Source organism: Nerophis lumbriciformis, linkage group LG04, assembly GCF_033978685.3.
Source record: "Nerophis lumbriciformis linkage group LG04, RoL_Nlum_v2.1, whole genome shotgun sequence".
In the NCBI taxonomy this organism is placed as follows: Eukaryota; Metazoa; Chordata; class Actinopteri; order Syngnathiformes; family Syngnathidae; genus Nerophis; species Nerophis lumbriciformis.
Window position 1 is genome coordinate 67,357,191 of NC_084551.2, and position 25,310 is coordinate 67,382,500.

General features: G+C 36.0%; 1 protein-coding gene across 1 annotated transcript; it reads left to right on the forward strand.

Annotated features, from left to right (window-relative positions):
- The first annotated feature begins 275 nt into the window (after positions 1–275).
- Positions 276–14,157, forward strand: themis2 (thymocyte selection associated family member 2). The gene is made up of 6 exons (XM_061946637.2): positions 276–394; positions 463–603; positions 11,635–12,045; positions 12,544–13,664; positions 13,762–13,885; positions 13,944–14,157. The coding sequence occupies exons 1-6, from the start codon at positions 292–294 to the stop codon at positions 14,039–14,041; spliced, it is 1,998 nt and encodes a 665-aa protein (XP_061802621.2). The 5' UTR covers positions 276–291; the 3' UTR covers positions 14,042–14,157.
- Positions 14,158–25,310: the final 11,153 nt, after the last annotated feature.

A 25,310-nucleotide genomic window follows, 5' to 3' on the forward strand; every position in this document is an offset into this window, starting at 1 on the left:
AAAATAAATAAAAAAAAAGAATAAATTCACAAGAAATCACACTAAAATTACAACTATCCATTTTACAGTTAATTACAGTGTTTAAATGCAGAATGAGTTAGTCGTGTTCTTGTTTTTGCACCGCTTGCAATTCCCCGTGCACTTTATGTTGTGTGTAGTGTATGCAATTTTTTTAGCAGAAGCATCAGGACTTCCTCCCTTTGTGGTTTTGGTATGACAGGCACTCCACCTTCACGTACACGGTTCTGCACGCTTCATTCTCCTTCCGCCTGCCCTTCAGCTCGCACAGCCATGGCAGACAGCGGCGCCTTGCCTCTCCAGCAGTACATGGCGTCACTGGACGGCGCTTGTCTGCCCAGAATCCTGCAGGTCTGCTCGGGCGTGTACTTCCAAGGTAGGTCCTAGTGGGGGGATAAAAAGGGCCACCGTCAGAGTTCCTCACATGTCGTCCTTTTTTCCAAGAGTCCATCTATGAGATCTTGGGGAACGAGGTGTGCTTTTCCACCGGGGACGTCATCAAGGTCACCGGCTTTGAACTCCTGTCCGTCTCCTGCGAAGACGTCAGCAGCAAGGAGACGTTTGAGCTGCCCATCAACCACACAGGTGCTCCCTGTCTTTTAACCTTTTGGACCCACTATAGAGGAGCATTTACTCTAAATGTTAACACCAAATTTCAATCTTAATAATAATAATAATAATATATTTTTATTTGTAAAAAAAAAAAAAGCACTTTACAGTGAGTAAACAATCTCAAAGTGCTACAGTGTATTAAAAAAAATTAAAAATAATAAATAAATAAAAAAATAAAAAACTAGAACAGCCAAATAGCTATAACTAGTATGCATAAATCTTTTTTAAAAAGAAAGGTTTTTAAGCCTTTTTTTAGAAGCATCCACAGTCTGTGGTGCCCTCAGGTGGTCAGGGAGAGCGTTCCACAGACTGGGAGCGACGGAACAGAAAGTCCGGCGGTTGGAGGAGGTTAGCCTGTCTGGAGCGGAGGTGTCGTGTGGAGGATTCTGGGGGGGGCATTTCCATGGAGGCACTAGTGGGTTAGCAGGGAGACTGTCATGACTTGGTCCGAGGTGTGTGCTTTTCCAGGATGCAACGGAAAGTTGGCTCGTGCGAGACGGGAATGAAGGTACATGATTTATTATGATCAAAAAAAAGGAATAAATGAAAGCGCGCACAGTGGCGGAGAATAAACTATGAAACCAAAAGGACTATAAATATGGAACAAAAACTTACTTGGCTTGGACAAAAGTAGTTGCTTGAGGAATTGACATGAAAAGAAGTATCAGGCATGAACAGAGCATAAATGTGTTGTGAGGTCGTCAGGACGAACAACAGAAAATGAATGAACTTAAATACTATGGACATGATTAGTGAAAGCAGGTGCGTGACTCAAAACGTGAAACAGGTGCGTGACGTGACAGGTGAAAACTAATGGTTGCTATGGTGACCAGACAAGGGAGCGAAAAGACAGGAACTAAACAAAACATGACTTAAAACAAAACATGATAATACGGACATGACAGAGACTTTGAATTCAATCCTGAGTGGAATCTAATTCAATGATTACAGTGTTAAATTAAATGAAACAATACTTCCAAATGATTAAATAAAAACAGAATAAAGTGAATAATATAATAAAATAAAATATATATACATTTAATAATAAATATTTTATAATATATATGTTTTTCAGATTTTATCTGCCTCGCAAACACCTGGAAATGATACGTGTCAATAAAGTACTTCATAGTTTCTCACTAAATGTAATAGATTTTCTTTCATTTTGACAGAATATTTACTGCTTGAAATTGCATACCTTTTTAACTTTATAGTATCCAATATTGCAACAAATATTACAGTATATTATCATACTTCCTCTAAAAAAAAAAATACTTCACTTTACAGCAAACTACCCGTCAAATTAATTAAAATGACAATAAATGCTACATTGTTCTTTACAGCATATTACTGTAAATTGAAAAAAAACTACTATTTTTTTTGCGTTAAAATTATGTTGACTGAGCTGCCAGTTTTTGACTGTAAAATCTACGGTTGTTGTTTTTAACGGTGTACTACTGGAAATGGAAAAATGGTACATTTGTTTTTTTACGGTAGAAAAACTGGCAGCTAAATTGCCAGAATAAAAATAGAACTTCTAGTGTTTTTCCATTCACAATATAATGTTGTAAAAACAATGTCAATTTAACAGTAAAATTCTGGCAACTAAGCTGCCGGCTTTTTCTGTAAAACCCCCTCCAAAAAACTGTGGTACTGTTTCTCCATTTACCGTAAAATGTTGTAAAAAAACAAACAAAAAAACAAAACACAATTTTACAGTAAAATTTTGTAAATGTTAATTTTTTACTGTAAAATCGACAGTCTACTTAAATCGATTTATATAATTAATAATGAAATCCAGAAGCAAATGTTACAAGTGGCCCCCCGATGGCAGCCATAACTGCCATGTGGCCCTCAATGAAAACCAGTTTGACACCCCTGAACTAAATAGAAATAAAGACCAAATGAAAACACAGCTTCACCACTTTGGTTATAATTTTTGCGCTTTAAAGGGGAACTGCACTTTTTTTTTTCTTTAATTTTGCCTTTTGATTCCAGTCATTATGATAAACATGACGACGGATGTATTTTTATATACTTGTTTTTGCATTCTAACTTGTTAATAAAAGTCCACTTACACCGTAGCAGATGGGAGGTCCTCTATTTCGTCCGTAAAATAAATGTTTAAAAAAAAAAAAAAAAAAGCCTAAAAGCTCCAACAATACTTTGTGACATAAATATTAAGCAAGTATTAGTGATATTGTTATTATGAGCACTAACACAGTGATCACAAGCTTGTGTGTTTATTTCTACTGGTGAGCTGTTTCCTCGCTTCCTTGCTCCCTGGAAGTTTATTGTAGACCATAAAACATGCCCCCCACCTGGATAGTAGAAGGATGAGGACATATTCCCACAAGTTGGTACACTTTGACAGCCAATTTAGACCTGGAAATGCATAGAACGCCACAAAAAGACGCTTGGTTCCATGCCCCTTTTCTTCACGAGGACTATGAGTCATCCTTCATCTAAATGGGAATATATGAACACCCGAGCTGTCGGCATCCTAATGACAGCAGACATTGTACAGTAAGGCTGCAGCTAACGATTATTTTTCTATCGATTAATCTATAGATTATTTTTTCGATTAATCGGTTAATCTATAGATTATTTTTTTCGATTAATCTATAGATTATTTTTCCTTTTACCGATTATTTTTTTTATTTAAAATGAAGATGAAAAAATAAATGTTGGCCAGTTTTTTCAAAAGGCATGACTTTTATATACAAAAAAAAAAGTATGGCCACTCAGTCAACATTGACAACAACATGACAAAATATTCTGTAACAAGGTAAACCTTTAAAACTTTTAACATTTAACAAAATTAAAAGTAGCTTATTTGCTTTTTAATGTGCAAATATAAAAGTAAACATCCAGTGCAAATCTTAATATTCTGCAATAGTATAAGCATTTCTAAAGTAAAAGTATTGCTTATTTTGCTTTAAAATGTGCAAAAATAAAGATAAACATCCAATACAAAAAAGTGCAAAACGAAATATTCTGTAACAGTGTAAACATTTCAACAAAAGTAAAAGTATTGCTTATTTTGCTTAATAACACAACAATGATAGTATGATTAAAGTGAAAGTTAATTGTTGGTTTGTACATAGTATATGTAACTGTTAATGTTGTAAAAGGTATTTGCACAACTAATTAACGTTAGCGTTAAAGAGGAGCGCGTCTTTGTAAACACTGAACAGGCACGCCAAACGCGCCTCTCAGAGCGAAACAGTGTTTTAGTTTATGAATTTACAACGCAGATACAAATGACACATTCATGATTTTGTGTAATGATGACAATGTATACTCACGCGGACGATTGACTAGTTGATGGTGATGGCAAGAACGCTGTCGGGTGTTTTCTTTTCAAATGTTCCTTCATAGCCGTTGTGCTGCTATGATAGGCCATTTCCGCTCGACACAGTGTGCATACAACAACTGTCAAGTGTTTTGCTTTTTTCGCTGTGCTTATCCCACACTTGAAGGGATGTACCAATGCTGAATGTGGCTTCTGGATTTCACTCAAAAGACCAGACCGTAGTTACTTTTTCCTTTTATTTTCCTTTAGTTTGCAACAGTTTTTCCAACCAAGAAACAGCTTATTTTTTCTTCTTTAGTCTTTTTAGCAGTCTTTAGCAGTGTTAATAGACTTTAGTAGCCTTTAGCTTCTTTAGTAGGTGAAAAACCTTTAAGGACAAAACACCACAAGATTAACATGCTGTAAAAAATCAATCAATTATCAATCCCATAATTTACAACTATTAATTAGCTATCAAACTCTTAACCATTAAACAAGTGCAAGAAAATGGACACATCTTTTCCCTTTAAGTTAAAACAGATTTTAAATAAATTGTCTCAACATAAATGCACCAAGATACATATAAAGTACATTTAAACCCAGAAACACAATAGATAAATGCAGCAGAAAACCCAATATGCAAATACATAAATACCTAACCAATTAACCACCTATTTAGATACATATTTAAAATCCATATTCAATATAAATATATTATTAATTTAGCAGTGAAACACTCAATCTTAAACGCTGTCTACTGGTAGAAAAATGCCCCTTTTTCTATGCCCTCACCAACACAGTTAAATCCAACACTTGAAGTTGAGCGACTTCACCCTCCTGATGAAGCAAACTGCTCCAGCATTTATCAAACTAAGCAAAGAATATCAACACTAAACAACAGTTACATAACACACTGTGTGTATTTAGCCTCCAGACTAAGCACGCTACATGCACACAACCCCCCCCCCCCCCCCATCTCACCAGCGCCACACCCACGAAGAGAAATATTAAATCTTACATACTTTTGGCACAACTCTGGGTTATCTGTAATGAACTAAACCTTTTTCCACTCTGCGCTGGCGTCTTTTGTACTCCTTGATTTGACACAGCGGTCTAATTACCGGGCTCGCGCACCAGCAGATGAGACGGGAGCGCGCTGCGTTATACCTGCGCGCGAACGTAAACTGATCGGCTCTGATTTTATAAGCCGACTGGCCGAAATAATGCCGAATTATATACATTTGTTTATTGAAATACTCCCACACTTTTGACGACTTTTGGCGTGCTTTTTTCCCCTCGCTCGCACCGCTCGCATCATCTGCTTTGCGCTCCGCCATGACGGCAGTGTGACGTAAATATGCGACGCGTCGAAGCATAAAAACGACGTCGACGTATTTACGTAACCGATGACGTCGACTACGTCGACGCGTCGTTTCAGCCTTATTGTACAGTAAGTGATGTTTTATTATTTTTGTTGGCTCTCATGAAGTCTGCAGTGCGTAATAATCAGTCATGCTGAAAATGAAGCTAGTCGTGATGCGTTTTTTAAAATTTATAATTAATGCTTAAAATTATCAAAATACGTAAATATTAAATGTTATTATAAATGTTACATTACATATATACTTATATCGTGTATATAAAACCTTAATGGCGGTGTTTAGATGTGTTTTTAAGGGTTTTATAGGCAGAATACAGCGGCTCCCGTAGGCTCCATTGTAAGCGGACTTTTGATCGCTTATCTTTTAATATTTAGAATGAAATAAAATAAGAAATACATTTATTCTTGTCTTACATAAGGATTGTGAATGCTAGGCAACATTCCAAGAAAAGTGCAGTTCCAGAGGAGTCCAGGGCCCATAAAAAAAAAACAACACTAAATTATTCATCTTACTTTTCATTTTAATCTAATGTAATAATGACAGTGCTAAAATAAATATAAATGTATCAATTAAAATAAAAAAATAATAAAAATGAAAACATATACAAAATAAATGTATTAATTTATTTTTTTGTTCAATATATGTTTCTTAAATAAACTGCCAATAAAATTAAAGTGCAAATGAAGATACACCTTCAACCCTTTAGTCATAATTTTTGCGCTTAAGAAACTTCTCTCTGACTTTAGCTCCAGACTTCTTCTGTTTGTTTGAGATTGTCATTACTGCCACAAGTGGTGGAAAAGGGTATTACAATTAAAGACCGCTGCGGCCCATACGGACCACAGCTGAGAAACAGATATTTTTATATATACATTTTTTAATCTTATGTAATAATTACAGTGCTCAAATAAATAAAAATGTATCAATAAAAAACATTAATAATAATAAAATAAAAACATATACAAACAAAATGTATTAATTTTTTCTGTTCAATGTTTCTTAAATAAACTCCCCAAAAAATTAAAGTGCAAATGAAAATACACCTTCAACCCTTTAGTCATAATTTTTGCGCTTAAGAAACTTCTCTATGACTTTAGCTCCAGACTTCTTCTGTTTGCTTGAGATTGTCATTACTGCCACAAGTGGTGGAAGAGGGTATTACAACTGAGTACAGCTGCGGCCCATACGGACCACAGCTGAGAAACTGATATTTTTATATATATATATTTTTTAATCTTATGTAATAATTACAGTGCTCAAATAAATAAAAATAAATATAAATGTATCAATAAAAAACATTAATAATAATAAAATAAAAACATATACAAACAAAATGTATTAATTTTTTTTTTGTTCAATATGTTTCTCAAATAAACTCCCAATAAAATTCAAGTGCAAATGAAAATACACCTTCAACCCTTTAGTCATAATTTTTGCGCCTAAGTAACTTCTCTCTGACTTTAGCTCCAGACTTCTTCTGTTTGTTTGAGATTGTCATTACTGCCACAAGTGGTGGAAAAGGGTATTACAACTGAGTACAGCTGCGGCCCATACGGACCACAGCTGAGAAACAGATATTTTTATATATATATTTTTTTTTTAATCTTATGTAATAATTACAGTGCTCAAATAAATAAAAAATAAATATAAATGTATCAATAAAAAAAAATTAATAATAAAAATAAAAATGAATACATATACAAACAAAATGTATTAATATTTTTTTTGTCCAATATGTTTCTCAAATAAACTCCCAATAAAATTAAACTGCAAATGAAAATACACCTTCAACCCTTTAGTCATAATTTTTGCGCTTAAGAAACTTCTCTATGACTTTAGCTCCAGACTTCTTCTGTTTGTTTGAGATTGTGATTACTGCCACAAGTGGTGGAAGAGGGTATTACAACTGAGTACAGCTGCGGCCCATACGGACCACAGCTGAGAAACCGATATTTTTATATATATATATATATATATATATTTTTTTTTAATCTTATGTAATAATTACAGTGCTCAAATAAATAAAAAATAAATATAAATGTATCAATAAAAAACAATAATAATAAAAATAAAAACATATAGAAACAAAATGTATTTCTTTTTTTTGTTCAATATGTTTCTTAAATAAACTCCCCAAAAAATAAAAGTGCAAATGAAAATACACCTTCAACCCTTTAGTCATAATTTTTGTGCTTAAGAAACTTCTCTATGACTTTAGCTCCAGACTTCTTCTGGTTGTTTGAGGTTGTCATTACTGCCACAAGTGGTGGAAAAGGGTATTACAATTGAGGACCGCTGCGGCCCATACGGACCACAGCTGAGAAACAGATATTTTTATATATATATTTTTTAATCTTATGTAATAATTACAGTGCTCAAATAAATAAAAATAAATATAAATGTATCAATAAAAAACATTAATAATAATAAAATAAAAACATATACAAACAAAATGTATTAATTTTTTTTGTTCAATATGTTTCTTAAATAAACTCCCCAATAAAATTAAAGTGCAAATGAAAATACACCTTCAACCCTTTAGTCATAATTTTTGCGCCTAAGAAACTTCTCTCTGACTTTAGCTCCAGACTTCTTCTGTTTGTTTGAGATTGTCATTACTGCCACAAGTGGTGGAAAAGGGTATTACAACTGAGGACCGCTGCGGCCCATACGGACCACAGCTGAGAAACAGATATTTTTATATATATATTTTTTAATCTTATGTAATAATTACAGTGCTCAAATAATTAAAAATAAATATAAATGTATCAATAAATTTTTTTTATAATAAAAGTAAAAATGAATACATATACAAACAAAATGTATTTTTTTTTTTTGTTCAATATGTTTCTTAAATAAACTCCCCCAAAAAATAAAGTGCAAATGAAAATACACCTTCAACTCTTTAGTCATAATTTTTGCGCTTAAGAAACTTCTCTAAGCTCCAGACTTCTTCTGTTTGTTTGAGATTGTCATTACTGCCACAAGTGGTGGAAAAGGGTATTACAACTGAGGACCGCTGTGGCCGATACAGACCACAGCTGAGAAACAGATACATTTTTTAGTGGCGCTCTAGGGCAGGGATTTTGAACCTTTTTGACTTTGGGGCCCCAGATTTTCCACTACAGAGGAGTACAGGGCCCATTAAAAAAATAACACTAAACTATTAATCTAACTCTTTATTTTAATCTTATGTATTAATTACAGTGCTAAAATAAATATAAATTTATCAATAAAAATAAAGATAAAAATAAAAATGAATACATATACAAACAAAATGTATTAATATTTTTTTTGTCCAATATATGTTTCTCAAATAAACTCCCAATAAAATTAAAGTGCAAATGAAAATACACCTTCAACCCTTTAGTCATAATTTTTGCGCCTAAGAAACTTCTCTCTGACTTTAGCTCCAGACTTCTTCTGTTTGTTTGAGATTGTCATTACTGCCACAAGTGGTGGAAGAGGGTATTACAACTGAGGACCGCTGGGGCCCATACGGACCACAGCTGAGAAACAGATAGATTTTTTAGTGGCGCTCTAGGGCAGGGATTTCTAACCTTTTTGACTTTGGGGCCCCACATTTTCCACTACAGAGGAGTCCAGGGCCCATTAAAAAAATAACACAAAATTATTAATGTTACTCTTGATTTTAATCTTATGTATTAATTACAGTGCTAAAATAAATATAAATTTATCAATAAAAAATTTTAAAAAAATAAAAATGAATACATATACAAACAAAATTTATTAATATTTTTTTTGTCCAATACATGTTTCTCAAATAAACTCCCAATAAAATTAAAGTGCAAATGAAAATACACCTTCAACCCTTTAGTCATAATTTTTGCGCCTAAGAAACTTCTCTCTGACTTTAGCTCCAGACTTCTTCTGTTTGTTTGAGATTGTCATTACTGCCACAAGTGGTGGAAAAGGGTATTACAACTGAGTACAGCTGCGGCCCATACGGACCACAGCTGAGAAACAGATATTTTTATATAAATATTTTTTAATCTTATGTAATAATTACAGTGCTCAAATAAATAAAAATAAATATAAATGTATCAATAAAAAAATAATAAAAATGAATACATATACAAACAAAATGTATTAATATTTTTTTTTGTTCAATATGTTTCTTAAATAAACTCCCCCAAAAAATAAAGTGCAAATGAAAATACACCTTCAACCCTTTAGTCATAATTTTTGCGCTTAAGAAACTTCTCTAAGCTCCAGACTTCTTCTGTTTGTTTGAGATTGTCATTACTGCCACAAGTGGTGGAAAAGGGTATTACAACTGAGGACCCCTGCGGCCCATACGGACCACAGCTGAGAAACAGATATTTTTATATATATATTTTTTAATCTTATGTAATAATTACAGTGCTCAAATAAATAAAAATAAATATAAATGTATCAATAAAAAAAATTAATAATAAAAATAAAAATGAATACATATACAAACAAAATGTCTTAATATTTTTTTTTGTTCAATATGTTTCTTAAATAAACTCCCCAAAAAAATAAAGTGCAAATGAAAATACACCTTCAACCCTTTAGTCATAATTTTTGCGCTTAAGAAACTTCTCTAAGCTCCAGACTTCTTCTGTTTGTTTGAGATTGTCATTACTGCCACAAGTGGTGGAAACGGGTATTACAACTGAGGACCGCTGTGGCCAACACAGACCACAGCTGAGAAACAGATAGATTTTTTAGTGGCGCTCTAGGGCAGAGATTTTGAACCTTTTTGACTTTGGGGCCCCACATTTTCCACTACAGAGGAGTCCAGGGCCCATTAAAAAAATAACACAAAATTATTAATGTTACTCTTGATTTTAATCTTATGTATTAATTACAGTGCTAAAATAAATATAAATTTATCAGTAAAAAAATAAAAAATAAATAAAAATGAATACATATACAAACATAATTTATTAATATTTTTTTTGTCCAATACATGTTTCTCAAATAAACCCCCAAAAAATTAAAGTGCAAATGAAAATACACCTTCAACCCTTTAGTCATAATTTTTGCGCTTAAGAAACTTCTCTATGACTTTAGCTCCAGACTTCTTCTGTTTGTTTGAGATTGTGATTACTGCCACAAGTGGTGGAAGAGGGTATTACAACTGAGTACAGCTGCGGCCCATACGGACCACAGCTGAGAAACAGATATTTTTATATATATATTTTTTAATCTTATGTAATAATTACAGTGCTCAAATAAATAAAAATAAATATAAATGTATCAATAAAAAACATTAATAATAATAAAATAAAAACATATACAAACAAAATGTATACATTTTTTTTGTTCAATATGTTTCTTAAATAAACTCCCCAAAAAATTAAAGTGCAAATGAAAATACACCTTCAACCCTTTAGTCATAATTTTTGCGCTTAAGAAACTTCTATATGACTTTAGCTCCAGACTTCTTCTGTTTGTTTGAGATTGTGATTACTGCCACAAGTGGTGGAAGAGGGTATTAGAACTGAGTACAGCTGCGGCCCATACGGACCACAGCTGAGAAACAGATATTTTTATATATATATTTTTTAATCTTATGTAATAATTACAGTGCTCAAATAAATAAAAATAAATGTATCAATAAAAAACATTAATAATAATAAAAACATATAGAAACAACATGTTTTTTTTTCTTCAATATGTTTCTTAAATAAACTCCCCAAAAAATTAAAGTGTAAATGAAAATACACCTTCAACCCTTTAGTCATAATTTTTGCGCTTAAGAAACTTCTCTATGACTTTAGCTCCAGACTTCTTCTGTTTGTTTGAGATTGTCATTACTGCCACAAGTGGTGGAAACGGGTATTACAACTGAGGACCGCTGCGACCCATACGGACCACAGCTGAGAAACCGATATTTTTATATATATATATATTTTTTTTTTTAATCTTATGTAATAATTACAGTGCTCAAATAAATAAAAATAAATATAAATGTATCAATAAAAAAAATTAATAATAAAAATAAAAATGAATACATATACAAACAAAATGTATTAATATTTTTTTTTGTTCAATATGTTTCTTAAATAAACTCCCCCAAAAAATAAAGTGCAAATGAAAATACACCTTCAACCCTGTAGTCATAATTTTTGCGCTTAAGAAACTTCTCTAAGCTCCAGACTTCTTCTGTTTGTTTGAGATTGTCATTACTGCCACAAGTGGTGGAAACGGGTATTACAACTGAGGACCGCTGTGGCCGATACGGACCACAGCTGAGAAACATTTTGGCGGCCCTCGAGGCCCCAGGCCCTATGGTTTAAAAATACGGCCTTTGAAGACTTTTCTTTTTCTCCCCAGGCTTGTTTAAGATCGTTCCTGAGGTGCAGCCCTACAGCACCGTGGAGGAGCTGGTCAAGCTGAGGCCGGTGGACTTACAGTCCTCCCTCCCCGTCACCTTCACCAGCCGCTCCAAAGTGGCCCTGGGGGAGGTCACGCTGGGGGAGGGCGCGGTCTTGACCCTGCTGTCCGTGGAAGGCGACCGGTGCAGGTGCCAGGTCCGAGGCCAGAGCGAGGCTTCGGCCGAGGCGTACGTGCCGCTGGCCACGCGCGGGGAGTTCTACGTGTGCGAGGGCGAGGAGTGCTTCACCCTCCGGGAGATCATGGCGTCGCCGTGTCTGCGCAGTCAAAGGTTCCGCTTCATCAACACCACCATGTGCCAGCGGACCCTCGTCCTCAGTCCCGTGTTCCAGATGTGTGGCGTCATGAACTGTGAGAACACTTTTCTTACAGCACAACCTTCAGCTTATCAGAAACAATCACAACCTTAAAGGAACTTTTGCATGATCAAATAGAATTATTTTTTTAAGTTTCTTTTAAAAGGGAAGTACACTTTCTTGGAACTCAGCCTATCATTCACAATCTTTTTGTAAGACCAGAACACATTTTTTTTTGTTCATTATAACTAACATCCAAATACCGTCATCTGGCAACCTGAATATTAACCAAATATCAGCAATTTTGTTATTATAAGCACTAAAGTTAATTAAGGCAATGGCGAGGACTATGTTAGCATTTAAGCAAGCTCGCGATTAACACGCTAGCTGCTTCTCGAGAAAATGAGCGGTATCACAGGGAGTTTTTCAGAGTGAGGTAATCGGTCATGGTTTTACGATAATTTCGAGTGATAATGCGTCATTATAACGGTAATCCTTGCATCCCCAATCCCTTACCTTAAATGACTAGATTTTGCTCCCGTCCTGTGCACAGTGAGGAAGAACGTGCTGAGGTTCTCGTCCAGCTTAGAGGTGGAAGTGGTGGACATCACCGACGTGTGCAAGGAGGTCAACTTTGTCTCCCCTCTCAGTCTCACGGAAGTCCATTCCCAGCCTGAAGAATCCTTCCCGGTCGTCGTGGAGGTCCTGGAGGGGCCGGAGAATCTCCCTTTGTTGAATTGCGAATGGCTGCCGCATCTCCAGAAGGAGACTCTGTTGATTTTCCACAGAAAGAGAACCTCAGCCATGGTCATGATGTCCAGCGTGAAAAGCCAAAAGTCGCAGCAGTACTTTCTGGTCTCTAAAGAGTACGGTGGACAATTCCGGAGGCGTCCCAGAGGGTTTGATTCTGTCTACGAGATCCACGTGGCCAGCTCTTCACAAACATCAGTGTTGAGGCTGTTGGTCACGAGGAACTGTGAGGAAGTTGAGGAGGAAGGACTTCCTGGGCTCAATGTCGGGGAACAGCTGGAGGTGGTTGGTTGTCAAGAAGTCCAGCTTCCACGCGGACAAGCTGAGAGGCGGTCGGTGGAAGCTCTCGTTTGCCGGCGCCTCCAAGATGTGGATGAAGCAGATGAGGACGATGAAGTTTTCCTGCCTTTGTACATGCAAGGACACTTTGTGGAGGTTCTCAGCGACAACAAAAAGTACAAACTGGAAGACTTGGGCAGGTTGTTCAAGTTGCCGCTGGATGTTAAAGCCGTGAGTCGGGATCCGGAGCTGGTGGCCGACCCTCTTGTGAGCTTTAACTGTCTCCGCATAGAGGGGGCCACGCTGGAGCCCACCATCTTGGCGAGCTTGTTGGACAAGCCGGAGCTCTGCTTTGAGATCCCCGTCCAGAGGATATCCATGTCCGTCTGCAAAACCCAGCACGCCCTGCCGTGGGCCGCAGACCAGACCCCCGAGTGCCGCGTGGAGAGTGTTACCGAGGTGACGGACAGGTTCTTATACCAGTTTCATAAAGAGAGCATGACGAGTGCGAGACCTCCGCCCAGACCCCCAAAAGGAATTCTGTCTGACTCGACCACAAGGCCGCCGAAAGCGACTCAAAGCACGCCGAGCAAAAAGTTTGGTAGCTTGACCTTAAGAAGCAAAAGCTTTTCACTGCCGCCACCTGTAAGTATGTCTCACCATGAGAACCACACATATCACTTCCACATGCTGTTGTGGCTAGCACTGCAGTCATAGTCACACACATTTCACTTCCTCTTAGGTTTTCCGGCCAACTATCGCAGACAAACAGCCACCAGCCACACCGCGCAGGTACTCGGCAGCTCAGACCCTGCCTGCAAGGGCACTGCCCAACACTTACTCAAAGCGGGGCACTCCGGTTAAAGGTGAGGACAACCTATCCTCTGAGGGTTGTGCAGTGTTACAGTGTTGTTCTCTTCGCAGAGTCACCAAAGCACACGGCAGAAGATGACTACGAGGAAGTTGAGGACCTGATCACGGTGGTCTTAAATAAAGTCCAGAAGAATGCGGCTGCCAACTGACGACGCAGTGCCGAAACATTTTTGTGCAAGAATAATTACACACAAAACTGGAGCTCTTAGCTAAAAACTGCAATTCTGCTGAGAAAAACAATAAAAGACGGACATGTTGGATAACACATCGCTGAATATCTCAGCAAACCACAGATGCCATGCAACGACAGTGGAACCTCCATTAACAAACCCCGCTATTTGCGAACTTTACGGTTTGCAAACCTTTAGATTGAGACAAATTTGTCGGTGTACGATCGCTTCATTCTAGGACTTGGTGGTATACCGGTATTACACTAAATACTGGTATATTTTAGAAAGCTGTATTTATTTACAAACTTTTCGGTTTGCAAACCTTTAGATTGAGACAAATTTCTCGGTATATGATCGCTTCATTCTTGGGTTGGGTGGTATACCGGTATTAAGTATAATACTGGTATATTTTAGAAAGCGGTATATATTTACAAACCCCTCTATTTGCGAACTTTTCGGTTTGCAAACCTTTAGATTGAGACTAATTTTTCGGTGTACGATCGCTTCATTCTAGGACTGGGTGGTATACCGGTATTACACTAAATACTGGTATATTTCAGAAAGCGGTATATAGTTACAAACTTTTCGGTTTGCAAACCTTTAGATTGAGACAAATTTGTCGGTGTATGATCGCTTCATTCTTGGGTTGGGTGGTATACCGGTATTAAGTATAATACCGGTATATTTTAGAAAGCGGTATATATATTTACAAACCCCTCTATTTGCGAACTTTTCGGTTTGCAAACCTTTAGATTGAGACAAATTTGTCGGTGTACGATCGCTTCATTCTAGGGCTGGGTGGTATACCGGTATTACACTAAATACTGGTGTATTTTAGAAAGCTGTATTTATTTACAAACTTTTCGGTTTGCAAACCTTTAGATTGAGACAAATTTCTCGGCATATGATCGCTTCATCCTTGGGTTGGGTGGTATACCGGTATTAAGTATAATACCGGTATATTTTAGAAAGCGGTATATATTTACAAACCCCTCTATTTGCGAACTTTTCGGTTTGCAAACCTTTAGATTGAGACAAATTTGTCGGTGTACAATCGCTTCATTCTAGGACTTGGTGGTATACCGGTATTACACTAAATACTGGTGTATTTTAGAAAGCTGTATTTATTTACAAACTTTTCGGTTTGCAAACCTTTAGATTGAGACAAATTTCTCGGCATATGATCGCTTCATCCTTGGGTTGGGTGGTATACCGGTATTAAGTATAATACCGGTATATTTTAGAAAGCGGTATATATTTACAAACCCCTCTATTTGCGAACTTTTCGGTTTGCAAACCTTTAGATTGAGACAAATTTGTCGGTGTACAATCGCTTCATTCTAGGACTTGGTGGTATACCGGTATTACACTAAATACTGGTGTATTTTAGAAAGCTGTATTTATTTACAAACTTTTCGGTTTGCAAACCTTTAGATTGAGACAAATTTCTCGGCATATGATCGCTTCATCCTTGGGTTGGGTGGTATACCGGTATTAAGTATAATACCGGTATATTTTAGAAAGCGGTATATATTTACAAACCCCTCTATTTGCGAACTTTTCGGTTTGCAAACCTTTAGATTGAGACAAATTTGTCGGTGTACAATCGCTTCATTCTAGGACTTGGTGGTATACCGGTATTACACTAAATACTGGTGTATTTTAGAAAGCTGTATTTATTTACAAACTTTTCGGTTTGCAAACCTTTAGATTGAGACAAATTTCTCGGCATATGATCGCTTCATCCTTGGGTTGGGTGGTATACCGGTATTAAGTATAATACCGGTATATTTTAGAAAGCGGTATATATTTACAAACCCCTCTATTTGCGAACTTTTCGGTTTGCAAACCTTTAGATTGAGACAAATTTGTCGGTGTACAATCGCTTCATTCTAGGACTTGGTGGTATACCGGTATTACACTAAATACTGGTATATTTTAGAAAGCGGTATTTATTTACCAACTTTTCGGTTTGCAAACCTTTAGATTGAGACAAATTTCTCGGCATATGATCGCTTCATCCTTGGGTTGGGTGGTATACCGGTATTAAGTATAATACCGGTATATTTTAGAAAGCGGTATATATTTACAAACCCCTCTATTTGCGAACTTTTCGGTTTGCAAACCTTTAGATTGAGACAAATTTGTCGGTGTACAATCGCTTCATTCTAGGACTTGGTGGTATACCGGTATTACACTAAATACTGGTGTATTTTAGAAAGCTGTATTTATTTACAAACTTTTCGGTTTGCAAACCTTTAGATTGAGACAAATTTCTCGGCATATGATCGCTTCATCCTTGGGTTGGGTGGTATACCGGTATTAAGTATAATACCGGTATATTTTAGAAAGCGGTATATATTTACAAACCCCTCTATTTGCGAACTTTTCGGTTTGCAAACCTTTAGATTGAGACAAATTTGTCGGTGTACAATCGCTTCATTCTAGGACTTGGTGGTGTACCGGTATTACACTAAATACTGGTATATTTTAGAAAGCGGTATTTATTTACCAACTTTTCGGTTTGCAAACCTTTAGATTGAGACAAATTTGTCGGTGTACGATCGCTTCATTCTAGGACTTGGTGGTATACCGGTATTACACTAAATACTAGTATATTTTAGAAAGCTGTATTTATTTACAAACTTTTCGGTTTGCAAACCTTTAGATTGAGACAAATTTCTCGGTATATGATCGCTTCATTCTTGGGTTGGGTGGTATACCGGTATTAAGTATAATACCGGTATATTTTAGAAAGCGGTATATATTTACAAACCCCTCTATTTGCGAACTTTTCGGTTTGCAAACCTTTAGATTGAGACAAATTTGTCGGTGTACAATCGCTTCATTCTAGGACTTGGTGGTATACCGGTATTACACTAAATACTGGTATATTTCAGAAAGCGGTATATAGTTACAAACTTTTCGGTTTGCAAACCTTTAGATTGAGACAAATTTGTCGGTATATGATCGCTTCATCCTTGGGTTGGGTGGTATACCGGTATTATACTTAATACTGGTATATTTTAGAAAGTGGTATATATATTTACAAACCCCTCTATTTGCGATCTTTTCGGTCTGCAAACCTTTAGATTGAGACAAATTTTTCGGTGTACGATCGCTTCATTCTAGGACTTGGTGGTATACCGGTATTACACTAAATACTGGTATATTTTAGAAAGCTGTATTCATTTACAAACTTTTCGGTTTGCAAACCTTTAGATTGAGACAAATTTCTTGGTATATGATCGCTTCATCCTTGGGTTGGGTGGTATACCGGTATTAAGTATAATACCGGTATATTTTAGAAAGCGGTATATATTTACAAACCCCTCTATTTGCGAACTTTTCGGTTTGCAAACCTTTAGATTGAGACTAATTTGTCGGCGTACGATCGCTTCATTCTAGGACTGGGTGGTATACCGGTATTACACTAAATACTGGTATATTTTAGAAAGCTGTATTTATTTACAAACTTTTCGGTTTGCAAACCTTTAGATTGAGACAAATTTCTTGGTATATGATCGCTTCATCCTTGGGTTGGGTGGTATACCGGCATTAAGTATAATACCGGTATATTTTAGAAAGCGGTATATATTTACAAACCCCTCTATTTGCGAACTTATCGGTTTGCAAACCTTTAGATTGAGACAAATTTTTCGGTGTACGATCGCTTCATTCTAGGACTTGGTGGTATACCGGTATTACACTAAATACTGGTATATTTCAGAAAGCGGTATATAGTTACAAACTTTTCGGTTTGCAAACCTTTAGATTGAGACAAATTTTTCGGTGTACGATCGCTTCATTCTAGGACTTGGTGGTATACCGGTATTACACTAAATACTGGTATATTTCAGAAAGCGGTATATAGTTACAAACTTTTCGGTTTGCAAACCTTTAGATTGAGACAAATGTGTCGGTATATGATCGCTTCATTCTTGGGTTGGGTGGTATACCGGTATTAAGTATAATACCGGTATATTTTAGAAAGCGGTATATATTTACAAACCCCTCTATTTGCGAACTTTTCGGTTTGCAAACCTTTAGATTGAGACAAATTTGTCGGTGTACAATCGCTTCATTCTAGGACTTGGTGGTATACCGGTATTACACTAAATACTGGTATATTTCAGAAAGCGGTATATAGTTACAAACTTTTCGGTTTGCAAACCTTTAGATTGAGACAAATGTGTCGGTATATGATCGCTTCATTCTTGGGTTGGGTGGTATACCGGTATTAAGTATAATACCGGTATATTTTAGAAAGCGGTATATATTTACAAACCCCTCTATTTGTGAACTTTTCGGTTTGCAAACCTTTAGATTGAGACAAATTTTTCGGTGTACGATCGCTTCTTTCTAGGACTGGGTGGTATACCGGTATTACACTAAATACTGGTATATTTCAGAAAGCGGTATATAGTTACAAACTTTTCGGTTTGCAAACCTTTAGATTGAGACAAATGTGTCGGTATATGATCGCTTCATTCTTGGGTTGGGTGGTATACCGGTATTAAGTATAATACCGGTATATTTTAGAAAGCGGTATATATTTACAAACCCCTTTATTTGCGAACTTTTCGGTTTGCAAACCTTTAGATTGAGACAAATTTGTCGGTGTACGATCGCTTCATTCTAGGACTGGGTGGTATACCGGTATTACACTAAATACTGGTATATATTAGAAAGCTGTATTTATTTACAAACTTTTTGGGTTGCAAACCTTTAGATTGAGACAAATTTGTCGGTATATGATCGCTTCATCCTTGGGTTGGGTGGTATACCGGTATTAAGTATAATACCGGTATATTTTAGAAAGCGGTATATATTTACAAACCCCTTTATTTGCGAACTTTTCGGTTTGCAAACCTTTAGATTGAGACAAATTTGTCGGTGTACGATCGCTTCATTCTAGGACTGGGTGGTATACCGGTATTACACTAAATACTGGTATATTTCAGAAAGCGGTATATAGTTACAAACTTTTCGGTTTGCAAACCTTTAGATTGAGACAAATGTGTCAGTATATGATCGCTTCATTCTTGGGTTGGGTGGTATACCGGTATTAAGTATAATACCGGTATATTTTAGAAAGCGGTATATATTTACAAACCCCTCTATTTGCGAACTTTTCGGTTTGCAAACCTTTAGATTAAGACAAATGTGTCGGTATACGATCACTTCATTTTAGGGTTGGGTGGTATACCGGTCTTAAGTATAATACTGGTATATTTTAGAAAGCGGTATATCTTTACAAACCCCTCTATTTGCGAACTTTTCGGTTTGCAAACCTTTAGATTGAGACAAATTTGTCGGTGTACGATCGCTTCATTCTAGGACTGGGTGGTATACCGGTATTACACTAAATACTGGTATATTTCAGAAAGCGGTATATAGTTACAAACTTTTCGGTTTGCAAACCTTTAGATTGAGACAAATTTGTCGGTATATGATCGCTTCATTCTTGGGTTGGGTGGTATACCGGTATTAAGTATAATACCGGTATATTTTAGAAAGCGGTATATATATTTACAAACCCCTCTATTTGCGAACTTTTCGGTTTGCAAACCTTTAGATTGAGACAAATTTTTCGGTGTACAATCGCTTCATTCTAGGGCTGGGTGGTATACCGGTATTACACTAAATACTGGTATATATTAGAAAGCTGTATTTATTTACAAACTTTTTGGTTTGCAAACCTTTAGATTGAGACAAATGTTTCGGTATATGATCGCTTCATTCTTGGGTTGGGTGGTATACCGGTATTAAGTATAATACCGGTATATTTTAGAAAGCGGTATATATTTACAAACCCCTCTATTTGCGAACTTTTCGGTTTGCAAACCTTTAGATTGAGACAAATTTGTCGGTGTACAATCGCTTCATTCTAGGACTTGGTGGTATACCGGTATTACACTAAATACTGGTATATTTCAGAAAGCTGTATTTATTTACAAACTTTTCGGTTTGCAAACCTTTAGATTGAGACAAATTTCTTGGTATATGATCGCTTCATCCTTGGGTTGGGTGGTATACCGGTATTAAGTATAATACCGGTATATTTTAGAAAGCGGTATATATTTACAAACCCCTTTATTTGCGAACTTTTCGGTTTGCAAACCTTTAGATTGAGACACATTTGTCGGTGTACGATCGCTTCATTCTAGGACTGGGTGGTATACCGGTATTACACTAAATACTGGTATATTTCAGAAAGCGGTATATAGTTACAAACTTTTCGGTTTACAAACCTTTAGATTAAGACAAATGTGTCGGTATATGATCGCTTCATTCTTGGGTTTGGTGGTATACCGGTATTAAGTATAATACCGGTATATTTTAGAAAGCGGTATATATATTTACAAACCCCTCTATTTGCAAACTTTTCGGTTTGCAAACCTTTAGATTGAGACAAATTTGTCCGTGTACGATCGCTTCATTCTAGGGCTAGGTGGTATACCGGTATTACACTAAATACTGGTATATTTCAGAAAGCGGTATATAGTTACAAACTTTTCGGTTTACAAACCTTTAGATTGAGACAAATGTGTCGGTATATGATCGCTTCATTCTTGGGTTTGGTGGTATACCGGTATTAAGTATAATACCGGTATATTTTAGAAAGCGGTATATATATTTACAAACCCCTCTATTTGCAAACTTTTCGGTTTGCAAACCTTTAGATTGAGACAAATTTGTCGGTGTACGATCGCTTCATTCTAGGACTGGGTGGTATACCGGTATTACACTAAATACTGGTATATTTCAGAAAGCGGTATATAGTTACAAACTTTTCGGTTTGCAAACCTTTAGATTGAGACAAATTTCTCGGTATATGATCGCTTCATTCTTGGGTTGGGTGGTATACTGGTATTTAGTATAATACCAGTATATTTTAGAAAGCGGTATATATTTACAAACCCCTCTATTTGCGAACTTTTCGGTGTGCAAACCTTTAGATTGAGACAAATTGATCCGTGTACGATCGCTTCATTCTAGGGCTAGGTGGTATACCGGTATTACACTAACTACTGGTATACATAGAGCAGGGGTGCTCATTACGTCGATCGCGAGCTACCGGTCGATCTCGGAGGGTGTGTCAGTCGATCACCAGCCAGGCATTAAAAAAATAGTCCTAAAAATGAGCGATCATAAATCTTCACTATGACGTCACTTTCGTCACTTGATTGACATTCACGGCACCCGAGGGTCTTCTGAGATGACGCTGACTGCTGCCAGCTCATTAAAATTACCGACTGGAAGGCGAGAAACACTTTATTTCAACAGACTCTGGCGCCGTACCTGTCGTCAAAACTCCAAAGACCGACTGCACAGTTGCGCTACCAAAATAAGAGTCTCAGAAAGCTGGCGTGCACAAGCTAGCAAGCCACGGAGTTTGCCGACAATGTATTTCTTGTAAAGTGTATACAAAGGAGTACGGAAGCTGGACAAATAAGATGCCAAAAACCAACCACTTTCATGTGGTATTGGACAGAAAGGAGGACTTTTTTTCTCCTCCATTCGAAAATGCGGACCTTATCAGCACCACTGTCTGATTCCAATCAATGCAAGTCATCACAATCAGGTAATACACCAACTTATGAACTTCATGAAAAAAAGGAATCTATGTGTTAAACATGCTTGTATTATCTTTAAACACCTTTAACTTGTTAACAGTATTAACTATATGTGTTAAACATGCTTGCATTATCATTAAACACCTTTAATTTTTTAACAATATTAACTGTGTTAAACATGCTTGTATTATCATTAAACACCTTTAACTTGTTAACAGTATTAACTATATGTGTTAAACATGCTTGCATTATCTTTAAACACCTTTAACTTGTTAACAATATTAACTATATGTGTTAAACATACTTGTATTATCACTGAACACCTTTAATTTTTTAACAATATTAACTATATGTATTAAACATGCTTGCATTACCTTTAAACACCTTTAACTTATTAACAATATTAACTATATGTGTTAAACATGCTTGCATTATCATTAAACACCTTTAATTTTTTAACAATATTAACTGTGTTAAACATGCTTGCATTATCATTAAACACCTTTAACTTGTTAACAGTATTAACTATATGTGTTAAACATGCTTGCATTATCTTTAAACACCTTTAACTTGTTAACAATATTAACTATATGTGTTAAACATACTTGTATTATCATTAAACACCTTTAATTTTTTAACAATATTAACTATATGTGTTAAACATGCTTGCATTATCATTAAACACCTTTAATTTTTTAACAATATTAACTGTGTTAAACATGCTTGTATTATCATTAAACACCTTTAACTTGTTAACAGTATTAACTATATGTGTTAAACATGCTTGCATTATCTTTAAACACCTTTAACTTGTTAACAATATTAACTATATGTATTAAACATACTTGTATTATCATTAAACACCTTTAACTTGTTAACAGTATTAACTATATGTGTTAAACATGCTTGCATTATCATTAAACACCTATAATTTTTTAACAATATTAACTGTGTTAAACATGCTTGTATTATCATTAAACACCTTTAACTTGTTAACAATATTAACTATATGTGTTAAACATGTTTGCATTATCTTTAAACACCTTTAACTTGTTAACAATATTAACTATATGTGTTAAACATACTTGTATTATCTTTAAACACCTTTAACTTGTTAACAATATTAACTATATGTATTAAACATACTTGTATTATCATTAAACACCTTTAATTTTTTAACAATATTAACTATATGTGTTAAACATGCTTGCATTATCTTTAAACACCTTTAACAATATTAACTATATGTATTAAACATACTTGTATTATCATTAAACACCTTTAATTTTTTAACAATATTAACTATATGTGTTAAACATGCTTGCATTATCATTAAACACCTTTAACTTGTTAACAATATTAACTATATGTATTAAACATGCTTGCATTATCATTAAACACCTTTAATGTATTAACAATATTAACTATATGTGTTAAACATGCTTGCATTATCATTAAACACCTTTAACTTGTTAACAAAAACATGTATTTCATAAATAAGTAAATATAAATTATATATATATGAATGAGGTAGATCCCCACGACTTGATCAATTGAAAAGTAGCTCGCCTGCAGAAAAAGTGTGAGCACCCCTGACATAGAGCAATATACATGATCAATTTTGGTGATGTAGAAAAGTTACAATCAAATCAACTTAAATAGGGCCCATGTGATGCAGTCGTTAAGACTCGGTTACAAACGCGACAATGGGAAAGCCAAAGGAACTCAGCACAGATCTGAAAAAAAACTAATCATTGACTTGAACAAGTTAGGAAAGTCACTTGGAGCCATTTCAGAGCATCTTACTACATTTTCAGTAGACCCATAATAAATTCCTAAAAGAACCAAACTTCATGAATGTTTTTTGTGACCAACAAGTATGTGCTCCAATCACTCTATCACAAAAAAAAAAATAAGAGTTGTGGAAATGATTGGAAACTCAAGACAACCATGACATTATGTCCTTCACAAGTGTATGTAAACTTTTGACCACGACTGTATGTATATATATATATATATATATATACAGTGGGGCAAATAAGTATTTAGTCAGCCACCAATTGTGCAAGTTCTCCCACTTAAAATGATGACAGAGGTCTGTAATTTTCATCATAGGTACACTTCAACTGTGAGACAGAATGTGAAAAAAAATCCAGGAATTCACATTGTAGGATTTTTTAAGAATTTATTTGTAAATTATGGTGGAAAATAAGTATTTGGTCAATAACAAAAATTCAACTCAATACTTTGTAATATAACCTTTGTTGGCAATAACAGAGGTCAAACGATTACTATAGGTCTTTACCAGGTTTGCACACACAGTAGCTGGTATTTTGGCCCATTCCTCCATGCAGATCTTCTCGAGAGCAGTGATGTTTAGGGGCTGTCGCCGAGCAACACGGACTTTCAACTCCCTCCACAGATTTTCTATGGGGTTGAGGTCTGGAGACTGGCGAGGCCACTCCCGGACTTTCAAATGCTTCTTATGGAGCCACTCCTTCGTTGCCCGGGCGGTGTGTTTGGGATCATTGTCATGCTGGAAGACCCAGCCACGTTTCATCTTCAAAGCTCTCACTGATGGAAGGAGGTTTTGGCTCAAAATCTCACGATACATGGCCCCATTCATTCTTTCCTTAATACGGATCAGTCGGCCTGTCCCCTTAGCAGAAAAACAGCCCCAAAGCATGATGTTTCCACCCCCATGCTTCACAGTAGGTTTGGTGTTCTTGGGATGCAACTCAGTATTCTTCTTCCTCCAAACACGACAAGTTGAGTTTATACTAAAAAGTTCTATTTTGGTTTCATCTGACCACATGACATTCTCCCAATCCTCTGCTGTATCATCCATGTGCTCTCTGGCAAACTTCAGACGGGCCTGGACATGCACTGGCTTAAGCAGGGGGACACGTCTGGCACTGCAGGATTTGATTCCCTGTCGGCGTAGTGTGTTACTGATGGTAACCTTTGTTACTTTGGTCCCAGCTCTCTGCAGGTCATTCACCAGGTCCCCCCGTGTGGTTCTGGGATTTTTGCTCACCGTTCTCATGATCATTTTGACCCCACGGGATGAGATCTTGCGTGGAGCCCCAGATCGAGGGAGATTATCAGTGGTCTTGTACGTCTTCCATTTTCTGATAATTGCTCCCACAGTTGATTTTTTCACACCAAGCTGCTTGCCTATTGTAGATTCACTCTTCACAGTCTGGTGCAGGTCTACAATTCTTTTCCTGGTGTCCTTCGACAGCTCTTTGGTCTTGGCCATAGTGGAGTTTGGAGTCTGACTGTTTGAGGCTGTGGACAGGTGTCTTTTATACAGATAACGAGTTCAAACAGGTGCCATTAATACAGGTAACAAGTGGAGGACAGAAGAGCTTCTTAAAGAAGAAGTTACAGGTCTGTGAGAGCCAGAGATCTTCCTTGTTTGAAGTGACCAAATACTTATTTTCCACCATCATTTACAAATAAATTCTTTAAAAATCCTACAATGTGAATTCCTGGATTTTTTTTCACATTCTGTCTCTCAGTTGAAGTGTACCTATGATGAAAATTACAGACCTCTGTCATCATTTTAAGTGGGAGAACTTGCACAATCGGTGGCTGACTAAATACTTCTTTGCCCCACTGTATATATATATATATATATATATACACACACACACACACACACA

Bases quoted from the DNA above. Each gene is read 5' to 3' on its own strand.
- themis2 (XM_061946637.2), top strand. From the start codon at position 292: ATGGCAGACAGCGGCGCCTTGCCTCTCCAGCAGTACATGGCGTCACTG. The intron at 395-462 runs GTAGGTCCTAGT...CTTTTTTCCAAG, and splicing joins CTCGGGCGTGTACTTCCAAG to AGTCCATCTATGAGATCTTG. The intron at 12,046-12,543 runs GTGAGAACACTT...TCCTGTGCACAG, and splicing joins GATGTGTGGCGTCATGAACT to TGAGGAAGAACGTGCTGAGG.